The following is a 15,118-nucleotide window of genomic DNA, read 5'->3' as shown; positions in this document are numbered from 1 at the left end:
TGAACTACAAATCCCAGGATTCTGTAGGATGGAACCATGCAAGGGCATCCATAGGAGGGTGCAGGGGGTGCAGACCACACTAGGCGACACCCTAAAAGTGAGTAAAAACTACCGCTCCCCAAAGATCTGCCTTTTGGCATATGGTTGCCTGAACAAAAATGTTTATGGTGCTTTTTGCAAACCAGTCCCTAAAAGCAACAAATTAAAATAAAAATAATAAATAATAAAAGGTATCTGCAAAAATTAAAATAATCTTACCCAGCAGACAGAAAACCTTTGAAACAGTGGTGTCACTAGGGAGGTGCAGACTGCCCCAGGTGACAGTCTAAGTGAGTGGTAACACCATTATTCCCCAAACATCTGCACTTTGGAAGAAATAGACGGTGGTCTTCACCTGCATCCCTTTAAAATGCTGGAGCTCAGTGGAAGAGATGGGGTGAGTGGGACGAGGCTTACTGAGAGGGGAACGGAGAGGCATCAGGGTTTTTTAATGTAGAACTTTAAAATCAACCCTAGTGATGCCACGGCGGCCACAACAAAGCGGTGGCCAACTGTACTAATTCTGCAGTGTGTCAGCAGCCTCAGTCAAAGTTTGTAAGACCTGAGCAGGGAAATTAACAATAGGGTGTCTTAAAGCTTTGACAGACCGGCATAAAAGGCTGGCACCTGGGCAGAGTGGGGGCATGGCATCTGCACAACACACACCCCGACTCTGGCCTCATGCTAGCATGACACCGCGTGCCCCATCACATGGCGGGCAGCGTCACAGCACTCAGCACTGCGTCCAGATGACACAGCGCCAAAAGTGCGCCGAAAAGCCACAGCACCAGATGCTATGGCACCCTTTCAACAACACAAAAAGGAGCTGCTTTTTGTGGTTCTTTTTTGCACCATGGAAAGGCCAGATTCAGGGCTGCAGCATGTAGTTGCTGCAGCCCCAATCTAGCAAAGACAGAGATAGCTGCAGGCTGCCCCTTAGGCGCAGTCTGTTCAGTCCCTTAGAGGTCCTTCATTCCTAGGATTGCTATAGGTTGAAGCTGACATGACAGCACATAATAATAACAAAACTCTCCATACAAACAGTACGTACCAGGGTGCACAATTTCATTTGACAACATTCTGGGGCCAAAGGATTAAACCCTTCCTCCACTCATGCCAATATCCCAATCTAGTTTGCTCCCCTGCCATGCTCTGGCCCCCTACAGTAGTCCCTCCACAGTCACTAGGATTAGGGATGAAGGAACTTTATCTAAGAGAATACCTCTCTAGGAATTTCCAGGTCCTCCAGTGCAACTCTATGGTCAAAATCTGCCAGAAGCTGATCCTAGAATCATGTTGGAGGACCTACAAATGCCTAGAGAAGTGTTTTCTCTAGGAACCTCTAGGTTCTCCAGCACAACTCTATGGTCACCGTCCAGCAGAATTGCACTGGAGGACCTAGAGATTCCTAAAGAGAACATATTAACCAAAACCGCAAATAATCACAGCCACAAAAGTCAAAGCCCCAAGTGTGGAGGGATAACTGTATTTGTTTTTTAAAACGATAGCCACAAAGAACCAGGAAAAAAATTAAGAAGACTATTATTTCTCATTTGGTCATGAATACAGCAGTGGTACAAGAGCACTGCAGACTGAAACAATAAAATAGAGCTTGGATAGTTATGAAAACAAGATAATTACTCACTACCATGGAGATGAAGTGAAATCAAACTTGCTACTTGTCTGTAATGCAGTAGTTGAGGAAGAAGAAGAAGAAGAAGAAGAAGAAGAAATCCAGTTCTTCAGTTCAATCCACTAGCATATAAATTGTAGAGAATTTAAATATTAGGTAGCACAGAACAAGTAAAATGGAACATCTCATAGTTGCCACAAGGATTTTGTTTTTCCTGCAGGGAAATTCACCCATAACTTGAAAGGATTTTACTTTTTATACCAACTTGGCAATAACTTTGGTTACTGCATGTCCGAATAAACACAATATACAGAGCTAATTGAAATGGAAAAATGGAAAGGAGATAGCAGAGTTTTTAGGGGTTGCAGTAGGGTTATAATTACCTGTCCAAAGAGAAGACCATGGAAAGCTGGAGTGGCTCAGGCTGGGAGGTGTGCCATCTGTGTGTGCAGAGGTTAGGTTTCAAGACCATATTTATACCTTAAAACTAGCGCTAAGCAATTGTCTATCTGGCCATCTAACAAAGGCTGAATGACTAGGAATCGATAGTGGGATTCCAGACTGGTTGATGGTTTAGCAACAGCAGAGATTAGATCAGGCTATCCCTGAGATGGGAGGATGGAGACACAACAGGGAGTAGGCGGAGAGACTGGCTTACTGCTTTGAGTGTGAAAAGATCCTTTGTCTCAGGCTTAAGGGAAGAAAATGCTGATACTTGAGCGAAGGAAGAAGCACTTTAGAGTTGATGTTTTTGTTTAACTGGCTGTAACATGCCTAGGGGAACGGATTTAATATTTTCCTGGGAACTTGACCTTTAGTGTTCCTGAAAGGTCACTGATCTCTCAAAAACATGCTATCTCCAGATATGAGATATAAAAGCATGAAGACCCCAAAAGGTGGCATGTATCCTGGCCAATGCAGAAAGGACCTAAATTAACAATGAAATACACTTAATTAAGTTTGGAAACATCATTCACCCACGCTCCATTCTTCCCTTCTCTCGCTGCAGCTGATGCCCCGGGAAGTGGTTTGGGAAAGGAGTAACAATTGTGGCAATAATATCACAATCATGGCTAACTAACCGTCATGAATATGACACAGTTGTCATTCATATGTGTGGTCAAAAAAATCTCCTGCACCAGGGAGTTCCAGAGTGCAGGTACCACATCTAAGAAGAATCCGTTATGCATTTCCAAGAACTGCACTTCCATTGGCAACCATTGCCTGGAAATCAGCGGGTACAGAGGATCGCTATGGAGCCATGCTGGTTGGGGGATTCTAGGAGCTGTGCTCCAGCATCTAACTTTTGTGAGCTCTGGTTGAAGCAGGCAGTCTTTGAACTAACCCAGTCCCTAACTATTTGGGACTCATGAATCTGACTGTTCCATGCAAAAAATGGGGTAGACCCTTATCCAAAAGCATCAAGTGAGCTAGAAGTCAGGAGGCAAACAGGTCCAGTCTCATTTAACCTCTTCGCTAATAGTTCTAGTCATTCAACTTTCCAAATCACTCTGTTTGTGCTGCCTCTTCTCTTGTAATATTTACACGGTGAGTCACTGGGGGTCACTTGTACTAAATAGGAAAGCCAGCCCTGTCAAACACAGGGAATTTATTGCATCTGTCACCGCCAGGATCTCCCATCTTAATCGGCCAGTGCCTGATAACCTGCTTTGTTAAACAATTCATCTTTTTTCCCTGGGAGAGTTCTTGAGCGGCATCAACTCCTTTTGCATAATACCTAAGCTTCTCCCCGAGCCAAGATGGGTCGGTTCCTATTTACAGAGCCAAGAAAATGACTTATTCAACCTGACAAAGAGGATGTCGAACCAATCCTCACTCTCCTGAAATGCAAAATTTGGAAATTAGGGTTAGGAAATTAGGGAATTAGGGTTGCCAGATCTCAGGGCCTGACCCAGCATCTCCAGTTTTCAGGTTGGATTTTCATTAATGATTTTCATAAAATTCAGGTGTGGCAATGCCTCCATAAACTAATAGCAGACATTTAAAGCACTTCAATCTTACCTTTAAGAAACAAGGTATTTAAAGCCCCCCCCCCTCAACTCCCGCTTACACTCCCAGAATTTAAACCTGCTGTATTTAAACACACTGGATTCTCCCTGCTTTGAGAAGGCGCAGAAAACCAATTGTTACCCTCTTCTGTGTGACAGCTCTTAAAGTGTTTAGGTATACTGTCCTCCCAGCGTATGAAAATAAAGTCTCTTTTTGAATTTTGCAGGGTTCCAAGGGAGTGCCTGGCTTGGGTGGCTTTAAAGGACAGATTGGCCTACCTGGTAAGGTGGGTGTCATTGGCCCACCTGGCCCACAAGGACCACAGGGGGACCCAGGGCCACAGGTAAGGACTAAGATTTCTCTCTTGCTGAAACAAGTGGTCAGAGGAGGTCTTCTTTGTTAATTTGGGCCCATCATCAATTCTTCATTAATGGAAGGTACAAGCTTGTGGAGCCAATGTGGTGTAGTGGTTTGACTGCACATGAAGCCTGAGTAGGCTATATTTCAGAGGAAGGAACTAGCAAAACCACACCTGAGTATTCCTTGCCTAAGAAAACCCTATTAAAGTCATGGGTTCGCCATAAGTCAACAGTTGACTTACCAGGCAGCAGCTGCTCAGCTGCTGTGAAAAACAATGGTCAGTTCCCCTCTTCCTAAGCAACCCAGTGTAGTGTAGCAGTTTGAGCACTGGACTACAACTCTGGAGACCAGGGTTTGAATCCCAGCTCAGCCGTGGAAATCTGCTAGGTGCTTTTGGGCAAGTTATACTCTCTCAGCCTCAGTGAGACTTTAGGACCATATCATCAATGTATAATCTCAGTACAGGCACCCCCTGCTTATTCTACAGGTTAGGAACTGGAACACTGTCAAAAAGAAGAAATCAGCACAGTGCAGAACCATTATATGCTCTAGCCAGCATGGCATAGTGGTCTGAGTGTTGGACTATGACTCTGGAAACCAGCGTCCAAATCCCAGCTCAGCCATGAAACCCATTGGCTGACTTTGAGCAAGCCACACTCTCTCGGCCTCAGAGGATGCCAATGGCAAACCCACGCTGAAGAAACTTGCCAAGAAAACCCTGTGATAGGTTCGCCTTAGGGTTGCTATAAGTCAGAAACAGCAACAACAGCAATACGAACATTACTGTATGGTTCTGAGAAACCCTTCTATTCTCTTCCGTTCCCTTCCCTTGCACCAGGAGGTGCTATGTTAGTCTCTCCATCCCCCACCCCACCCGCTTTCTACACTTTCCAATAGTACAGACTAACTATTCAACACCTTTGAGGAGACGCATCCTCAAGGCTGTCAACTTTGAGTAGGAGTATCCTCCTCCCTTCCCTGGGCAAGAGAGAGCAGCAAAGGGCCAGAGCATCCATTAGGCAACAAGGCCCCTGCAGGACACCGTATGTCCCCTTCTCGCTTGTATGTCCCCGTCTTATGTACACAAGACCCTACCTTGGCTCTTTTAACCCTTTCAAATTGCTGTATAACCACAACCATCAATTTGACATGTGGTCAAAAGAGCAGATCATGCATCTGGGATATACAAGTTCAGAGTATAATTTAGAACTGGCAAGAGCAGCTCATTGAAAAATGAACTGTGGAAAAGCGGAGGATACCTGTATCTTACTACTGTTTTTCATTTGGCCCTGACAAAACTGTCTCCTGTTACTGATGTCCTCTGTCAAAAGAGTGTGCCTTCCTCATTCCTAGTCTTCTGGTTTCTTGACTGCAGTCTCCCAGATCAATGTTTGATCCAAGGAACGGGAACTCTTAACTATTTGGATTTCCTCAGTGGAGTTTAGCACACTGGGGCTAATATCGACATTAAAGAGAGATTAAAGTGCATTTAAAGTATCCCACAAATAAAGCAAAAATGGCGAGTAATTGCGCAAATGATTATCACATGCAACTGCGCAAATAAAGTGATATCGGAAGTGCATTGTTGCTGAAATCTTGAAAGTAACAAAATGCACATTAATGCTTCTTTGTGACCACTTTAATGGCGAGTTTTGTGCAACGTTGTGTGAAATCGTTTCACGTAATTATGTGATTTTTCCAGGCTATTCACAGGATAAACTCCTGATCTCTTTCATGTGATAAACTCCATTGTCTAGGTTGTATTTATGTAGCTCCTCCGTGGTCATTACTTTTGTTTTCTTTATGTTCAGCATTAAGCCTGCCTTGCATTTTCTTCTTTAACCTTCCTTAATAATAGTTGCAAGTCCTCCACATGCCCATTTAACAAAATTAAAAATGCCCTCAGTGCTTCCAACCCCTTTCCTAACGCATTTGGGAGAAGAAGATGAAAAGAATAAATGTTTTTGCAATAAAAAGAGTGACCCCTGGGGCTCACAAAAAAAAGGTCCCTTGGGCCCCACTTTGCCCATCCCAATGTAGAGGCATATCAGTCACTGCGTGCCACTTGAAGAATAAATTAAAGAAGAAGAGCAGGAGTGGGTGAACTGAGAGAGAGAGAGAGAGAGAGGGAGAAGGGCTGGTATTCATGCATGCTTAAAGAGGTTAGATTTTTTATATGAATGGCAAGAGCCACCCGCAAGAGCCCTCAAAGAGATCATTAACCATGTCTGCTGTGGCCTCGATGAACGAGAGAACATGAAGAGCTTTCTCTGCATCCTCCGCTTGTGCGTCTCTCTCTCTCCTGCTTTCCCACTTTTCATCCTCTCAGTCGGCACCCTAAATTATGAAGGAGTTCATCAGGGGAAACTTCAGCCATCAAAGGACAACCAGACTTCTTCAATTTCTTGATCTAGTGGCAGGAAGCAGAGGGACAAAAAAGAAACATCTCTTCTTCCTCTGTAGGATATCAAAGTGACTCTTCCCCGGCAAATGTAAAAACCTTTGAATAGCTCTTGTCATCACAGGTGTAGAGACAAAGGCAAATGGATGATGGCCTTTATTATATGCATCTGTGGGACCTATCTGAACTTGAGAGCCTCATGGCTGGAATGATGGAGGCCATCGTTAATCTGCATGTCCAGTTGTTGTGTGCATTCAGGTTGTTTCTGATATATGGAGACCCTAAGGCAAACCTATCACAGGGTTTTCTTGGCAAGATTTGTTCAGGGGGGATTCGCCATTGCCTTCCTCTGAGGTTGAGAGAGTGTGCCACAAGGTCACCCAGTGGGTTTGCATGGCTGAGCAGAGATTCGAACCTTGGTCTCCAGAGTTGTAGACCATGTGCTGCTCACTGCTGGAATAGGATCTTTCAAGGCACAACAACAAGAGTTATTTTAGTTGATCCCTTATGCCACAAAAAGGTGTGAACCTTGGGAGTCAGGTGGAACATACCGGGGCTTCATGGGATGTCAGGGTTTCACTTTAGTCAGTCTTTCCTCAACTTGATACCTCTGTACACTCACCAGAATATGAAATCCTCATGGTCTTGTCCTATTGCCCATTGTCCCAGACAAGTTACCTGTCACTACATATGGACGCTTCTTTATCTACAGGAATAGGTAACCAGTGCCCTCCAGGTATCTTACACTGCTTCTCCCCAAATCCAGCTTGTTGGGGGCAGTTGGCTTACACACTGCAAACTGCTTAGAGAGTACTAGTTCACTGATACGCAGTATAGAAATGTACTTGCTATTTTGCCATAGATAAATCCCTGACTATTGGCAAAGCTGAGTGGGGCTAATGGAAGCTTTAGCTCCAGATATCTAGAAGGTGCCTGGCTGCTAACCCCAAGAGCACCATACAGCTCCCACAGCCCCACATCTGCAGCCAGAAGACACAACACTTGCTGCCCTACTTTCTGACACTTGTAGTCAAGTCCTGCTTGTAGAGTGATAGTCCTCAGTTCCAGACCTCCATTTAAGGGACAAAATAACTGGTATTCATGCATGCTTAATGTCTGTGTGTTTGGCATTGAATCCGTCTTCCCTCTAGTGAAGAGCTAAATCAGATGGTTACATTTGCACCCTTTGATGAGGGGCACATCTCCACTCTCCCCTGCCCAGAGGGATCACTAAGGGAGTGCAGATTACACCGGGTGACATCCTGGGACAGACAGTGGGGTCATTAGGGGGTGCAGTGGTGCGGCCCACACAGAGTGACACCCCAGAAGAGGGTTGACACCTGATCAGGCTGTCCTTCCACTGGTCCTGCTTCATCACAGCAGCAGCAGTCTCCTCGTGAGGATCCATTGCCATCATGGTGAAGTAAAAGGGGTGAGCGCAGCCTTTTTGCAGCCTGGTTCCCCTGCATCAGGTGGCACCAGGGCAGGGGACACTGCTGGGGCCATAACAGCTGGTAGGACTGACATGACTACTGGGCAAGAAAGAAAGGATGTTGCTTCCCTATCTTACTTGCCCAGCAGCCAGGTCAGACACAGAAAGGGTTCTTCATAGGTCACAGCACAACACCCCTCAGCAGGGGTCTGGCTGGGCAGTGGATAGGCAGACAGATAGGGTGGCAGGTGAGTGAGGCAGATGCAGGGAAGGGCAGTCTGCCACACACACACCCAAACCTTTTCCAGGCACCCACACTGGATGCCACTGATTGCAGTGATGCCCTTGCCCCTGCAGAATTTTCTGTAGTTGCAGCACCAAAAAAATGCTCTCATCCCTCCCCTTTAAAACAAGGTGCATGCTCTCTGCATGACTTATTTAGCAGGCGCATAGAATCATAGAACAGAAAAGGAGCGCAAGGTCCATTTAGTTGAACCCCCAGGCATCAATAGTCCAGCCCCTGCCAAGTAGAATCCCTTTTCTATGAAGCTTCCAAGAACACAATTCTGCCTGTAAACAAGGTGCACAAGGAATACACGCCTTGTTTTTAAACAGAGATGGAGAAGCCTTTTCAGCTCGAGAGCTAAGTTCAGTTTCAGAGACCAGAAGCAAAAGGGTTGGAACCAAAAGCAAGCTCATGTTTTAGATTGAAGCTCTGACTGCCAAGCACTAAGTCATAAAAGAAGCATTTCAGCCTTTCAGAATGAGAAATAAAATGCACACAACAAACACACAGTTTCATAGGTAAAATAGTGTGGCCATATGGGGAACACCTGGAAGATATTGTAGGAAGCAACCCATGAAAGCAGAAGTAGTGTCAAATTCAGCATGTTCATCTATGCATTATCTTTGCAAGTTGTGCATTGTGCATTCTCAATATTGCATTGTGGTTGTGCATCCTGTACTTTGCAGTTTGGTTGTGCATCATATACATTGTGTTGTGCTTCTGCATTGTACATTTTCCATTGCGGTTGTACATCCTATACTTTGCATGGCAGCGGTGCATTGTACAGCAACACATAGTCATTGACCTGTGTTGATATTCTGCCTGGGGACTGTGGAGTGATTGCAAAGTTTTTTAGTAGCAACAAGGGTTTCAGGCATGCACAGTCCCTGATGATCAGAGGAAACGCATATAGCCAATGTCAAAACTGCATTTGACTTTTGGTCTGTGCCCGAAGGACACCTCATAGGCTTTAATATTTTTACCTTCAGGGTGAACGAGGCAGAAGAGGAAGGCAACAGCTGTGTCTCCGGGGAGCCCCAGGGACTCCTGGCAACAAAGGGGGAAAGGTGAGTAGCCAGCCTTTTTCTTAATTCAATGATCAGGTAGAACAGCTGAGACATGGGCCAGATCACAGTCTTCTCTGAAACTGAGAATGGAATTAAAGACATCAGAGCAGAACTAGATCATATTGCATATTGCAGGGATGGACAGAAGCAGCAGACTCAGGTCCAAGAATCCATTTCATTCTCCTGGGCTGCATGGACTGCCAAAAATACAGAAAATGAAAAAAGCAATAAATTAGAACTAGCAAGAAGTCTCTTTCTGATGTGGATAAATGGGGAAAGGCAAAATAAATAGTGTACGAGGTGATGCTATCTATCTGAATGGTAAATTTCAATTCACCCTTGGCAAAGATTAGAAAACCAACCAGTTGGGAAGTCTGGAGGATCTGAGGGCCACAGAAACCTCTTGGGAGCCATATTTGGCCCCTGGGCTGCACTTTGTCCACCTGTGGCCTTGTGGTTCAGTCCAGCAAGCAACCCTAACCTGGAATTGTTATCAGGGCAAGAAAGCATCACCTGAGCTGCTCTGGCCTATTGCTGCAAGGAGACAAAGGCTGCATCTTTGTTGTCATTGTGTGCCTTCATGTCATTTCCAGCCTATGGCAGCCCTAAGGTGATCCCATCATGGAGCTTCCTTGGCAAGTTTCTTCAGAGGGGATTTGCCATTGCCATTCTCTGAGGCTGAGAGAGTGTGACTTGCCCAAGGTCACCCAGTGGTTTTCATGGCCCAGCTGGGTTTTGAACCCTAGTCTCCCAGTGACCTAGTCTGACGCTCAAACCATCACACCACAGCTGCATCTACGCTGCAGGATTAATACAGTTTGACATTGCATTAACTGCCACAGCTCAATGCTATGGAATTTCTGGGATTGGTATTGTTTTGAGATAGTCAGCCCTCTCTGTCAGAGAGCTCTGCTGCCACAGGAAACTGCAAACCCCAGGATTCCATAGCATTGAGCCGTGGCATTTAACCTGGTGTCAAACTGCATTGCTTTTCAACTGCTGTTTGCCTGGCCCAATTAGAGCTTTGTTGGGGAGGGAGAATGGCACCCCCTTGTCCTGCAAAATATCTTTGTTATTAACCAAGTTGTTTCAACAGGGAGAAGAAGGCCCTGCAGGTCGGAAAGGAGAGAGAGGAGATCCTGGACTTTCTGTAAGTGTGTTCTTCACTGATGGAGGCTGTAAAAAAATAAATAAATGCAGTTTGATACTGCTTTAACCCCCATGGGTCAGTGCTGTGGAACCTTGAGATTTGTAGTTTTGAGAGGTATTTAGCCTTCTCTGTCAGAGAGCTCTGGTCCCCCAACAAGCTTCAAATCCAGGATTCCATAGAACTGGGCCATGCCAGTTAAAGAGGTGTCAAACTGCATTATTTCTGCTGTGCAGATTCAACCTAGAATAGATGGGGTTCCCAGATTTCAGGGCCTGATCAGAGTCTGCAGGCTTATGGGCTATAGGAGGAATCTCAGGGTGATAGCACTGTCCTGAAAATAAAACTTTTTTAAAAAGTCTATGCTGCTAGCAGTTGTTCCTGCTTTGGAGCAAGTGTTATAGACTTTCCAGAGATTTCATCTCCTCCCCTCCTTGCTTTATCCTCATTTTTAGACTTCTGGTTTTTAATTGAATGCTCTGAACAAATGTCCTTAATGCTTCGTGTTGAACAGCATCACCAAGCCCTGTCCTCAGGTCTCAGATTGTAGCCTTGACATCTCAGGGCCTCGGATGGCAACCTTAAGCTTGACCTGTGGATCTCTCATGGCCTGCAAGTCCCATTTAAATCATCTGCCAAAATGTTACAGAACATAGGCAAATTCCAGTCTTTGGCTCTGTGCTTGATATATTCTCTGTACTTGATATATTCTCTGCTAATTGAACTGGAAGGATAAAGGATAAACTATCTATCAGTATCTAGATGCAAAATGATCCTTGCTATGACACTCAGCAGTTTCTAAAACTTGTCCATGATCCTCACAATTCCTGGAATCCTGTTTGTCAATCTAATTTGGTGACAATGTCATTGGAACCCATAGGAATATAAAAATTGCCTTAGGATGCATTAAACCCCAAAGGCTTACAGTTTGCCCATTCCATCTTAAAGAGTGCTATTGTTTCTTTTCCTCTTGAACTCTGTTATTGCTGTTGCCATTGTGTACCTTCATGCCATTCCTGCCTTATGGAGACCCTAAGACGACCCTATCATGAGGTTTTCTGGGCAAGATTGGTTCAGAGGTTTACGATTGCCTTCCCCTGAAGCTGAGATAGTGTGGCATGTCCAAGATTATCCAGTGGGTTTCATGTCAGAGCTGGGAATCGAACCCTGGTCTCCAAAGTCCAACAGTCAAACCACTAGGCCATGCTATGATAGTCCTGTGGAATATATTTCAGGGATATATTTCAGGTTCGGAATCAAAGCCAGAACAGATTCACAGTCAAGGACACCACCAGTCATTCCTGCTTTCCGTTTTTCCAAATGCCATATTTTGGGTTTGGATTGCAGACATACTTCCCAAATTTTTAATGTTTGGGGCGAATTGTTTGTCATATCTCCATATTCAGGGATATTATTTCTACATGTAAAAAAAAATGCAGTTTGACCCCACTTTAACTGCCATAGTTCCATCCTACAAAATCCTGGGATTTGTACCTTTGTGAGGACCAGCACTCTTTGGCAGAGAAGGCTGATGACCTTGTAAAACTACAAATCCTACATATTCATTACACGGTGCTACAGCACTTCAAGTGGTGTCAAGCTGCATTATTTCAGCAGTTTATTTCAGCTACAGTGGCAGAAAAATGAGGAAATTGCCCCGTGGTATAAACTCTACTTCTCATCAAATGAAATATTCCTCCAGTCCCCAAATTTCTAGTTTTGCAATGAGTCAGACCTTAAAACCCATTCACCCCTAGAACTCTTCTCTTTGCTTTGCATTCCCTGAGTCACTTTGCTTCCCCCTTTTCCCTGGATGCAAATTTCTAAATACAAAACTGAAATTTTAAGTTACAGTGTTTCCAGAAATTTGGACACTGGATGAAAATTTCACAGAGAGGCAGAATTCCTGTTTGGGGGAGCAATGCCTTCCTTTCCCTTTCCCAGTTGCTACACCCCTGGCATCTTAGGGGCTAAATGTGCATTTTGAATAGGGCAAGGGTTGTTAAGCAGGATGCTGACCTCAAAAGATTGTGGTTGTGGTTGTTTTGTGTGTGCTTTATGGCTACAGGCAGAAGAAGTGAAGGACATCGTCAGGACTGAGATGAAGGACCAAGAGGGTAAGCACGTCAAAGCCGGTCCCTGACACTGAGACATGCATGAAAACACACACACGCTGCCCAAATCTTTTGTACTGTAAATTAGATCAATTTGAATGCCGGCACAGCCTCGCCTGGCACAGCAAATTTCCCCCCATTAGTTGCAGATGGGGCTGCTTCGCCCAGCCTGCTAAGTAGATGAATCCGAACAGTCGCTGGGCACGAGGTCCCCATTGTAACCATGACCTTTGTCGTGTACGGTAGTGTTTTGCCTAGGGAGACTCAATTTGCACATTCCTTTCCTATACTACTGGCAAGCCTCTTCATTTAGTCCCATGCCGATTCCTCTAGCCAGAGTTTCTAATGCTCCAGCATGCTCAAAGAGCCAAACAAGGGTTTGCGAACAGTACATCATTTGATCAACAGTGCCATAAACCTGAGCTTTAAGAGTTCTCTCTCAGTGCCCTTCCCGTTTGGCCATTCCTCCAATAGATGGACAACATGCACACCTGAGAATCAGGTCAGGGGAATTTCAGCTCTTATCTCTGATCAATTGTTCTTATCTATGATCAGAACACAGGGACAAGCCTCAAAGAGCAGAAAGTCCCAGCTTCTGACTCTCCGGTGGGAAATATTTCGGTTCATAGGCCTGGGAAAGATCCACAGCCATGCTGAGAAAGAAGCACTAGTAATCTGGCTTTGGCTGCATCCACACTGCAGAAATAATGTTGTTTGACACTGCTTTAGCTGCCGTGGCTCCATCCTATGGAATCCTGGGATTTGTAGTGTAACAGAGAAGGCTAAATATCTCACAAAACTACAAGGTGAATAGCAAAATAACTCAATATGTGGATTTAGACGTTAATTGTGTTATGTAACTCTGATGTTGAATGGCATTGGCACTCTGTAGAAACAATGCACCTTAATGCGCTTTCTCTGGAGATGCCAGCCACAGATGCTGGCAAAACGTCAGGAAGAAACTTTTCTGGAACATGGCCACATAGCCTAAAAAACCCACAAAAAACAATACACTTTAATGCCTCGCCCTAAACCACGAATCCTGTGACTCCATAGGATGGAACCATGACAATTAAAGTGGAATCACTTAAGTTTGAAAGAATCAAGGGGTGCACCTACACTGTAGAAATTGGGCTCCCTTTTACTGTCCTGGCTCCATCGTACAGAATCCTGGGATCTGTAGTTTTGTGAGGCAGTAGCACACTTTGGCAGAGAAGGCTAAAGACCCACCACTTCCTTGGGGGAATTCATGCATGCCCCAGGATTTCAGTCCATTATTAACATATATATCTCTTCTTTGTTTCACAGCTTGTGCTGGTGAGTTCGAAACATCACATGTGTGATACCACTGCTTACTGGCCCAAAAGTTAAGTCTGGGATTCTAATGTCAAATTCTTTTCCATGGGCATCAGTCTACAAAGTTCTGTTGTTGAGTATCTCTTATCCAGAAATCCAAAATGCTCCAAAATCTGAAACTTTCTGAGCACCAAAATGATGCTTAGAGGCAGTGCTCCTTCATTCACAGGGTGTAAGTGGGCAGCTGGCAGGTTCCTTGGAGGTCTCCTGGCTGTACAGTATAGTACTGTACCATGCAGTGAACCCTTGGTATCTGCTAGGGTTTGGTTCCAGGACCCCCTGGGGACACCAAAATCTGTGGATGCTCAAGTATCATTAAATACAATGGCATATAAAATGGTGCCCCTTATCTAAAATGGCAAAATCAAGGTTTGCCTTTTGAAATATATATATAATGGGGCCTCCTTTTCTGTGGACTTGCCATCCATAGATTTAAGCATCTGCAAATGGTAAGCTCCCATTGTACCCAACGGCAGTATGTGAATGTGGCAACAGCAGAGGCTGAGCATACATTGCACTGTCATTAGGAAGAAAAGGACTTGAGGTCCCACATTTTTCAGTATGTGCAGGGGTGTCTGGAATGGATCCCTTGTGGATATCAAGGTCCAACTATATATATATTTGAGCCATGTATAGTTGATTTTGTGGATAATGAATATGGAGGGCTGGCTCTCCCCCCCCCCCCCAGTAAGGCTGGAGAGAGTCATGACTGTAGAGAGATTCTGAGGTCTGTGAAATGATGGGTGGCATGGATTTGCACCAAGCACTATGGTTGGATTCCTGTCATTTCACAGATCCTCGTGTGGCTCTCCAGCCTCACTAATACAATATATACCACGCTACTTATACAGTCGGCCCTCCATATCCACAGATTCTGTATCTACTGATTCAACCATTCAGGGCTTGAAAATATTGGCAAAAAATTAAAAAAGCAAGAAGCAAATCTTGATTTTGCCATTTTATATTAGGGACACCATTTTACTGCACCACTGTATATAATGAGACTTGATCATCCAGGAATTTTAGTCTCCGGGTCTTTATGAGTGGTTCTGGAACCAAAAACCAGTGGATACCAAGGGGCCCAAAATATTCCAAAATTTTGGGGAAAAGAACCATACACTATCATATACTAAACGTAAAATCCACAGAGAGAGAGAGAGACAGAGAGAATAGATGTGTGTATGCACAAAGTCACATGCTGATGTTTGGTTGACCCCATGAATTATTATTATTATTATTATTATTATTATTATTATTATTATTATTATTATTA

The 15,118-nt window shown here is 44.5% G+C and overlaps 1 protein-coding gene across 1 annotated transcript in view; it reads left to right on the top strand.

Moving 5' to 3' along the window:
* The window catches only part of LOC121930871 (collagen alpha-1(VII) chain-like), a 178,021-nt gene that overhangs the window by 148,774 nt on the left and 14,129 nt on the right, over positions 1-15,118 (top strand). Inside the window, exons 83-87 of the mRNA XM_042467818.1 lie at positions 3,909-4,025; positions 9,151-9,228; positions 10,325-10,378; positions 12,444-12,492; positions 13,798-13,806. Coding sequence (XP_042323752.1) covers positions 3,909-4,025; positions 9,151-9,228; positions 10,325-10,378; positions 12,444-12,492; positions 13,798-13,806 — 307 coding nt within the window. The remainder of the gene's footprint in view (positions 1-3,908; positions 4,026-9,150; positions 9,229-10,324; positions 10,379-12,443; positions 12,493-13,797; positions 13,807-15,118) is intronic.

The sequence above is a fragment of the Sceloporus undulatus genome, chromosome 5 (assembly GCF_019175285.1).
Source record: "Sceloporus undulatus isolate JIND9_A2432 ecotype Alabama chromosome 5, SceUnd_v1.1, whole genome shotgun sequence".
Taxonomy (NCBI): domain Eukaryota; kingdom Metazoa; phylum Chordata; class Lepidosauria; order Squamata; family Phrynosomatidae; genus Sceloporus; species Sceloporus undulatus.
The sequence above is the reverse complement of the archived record's forward strand: the minus strand, read 5'-3'. Positions and strand labels throughout refer to the sequence as shown.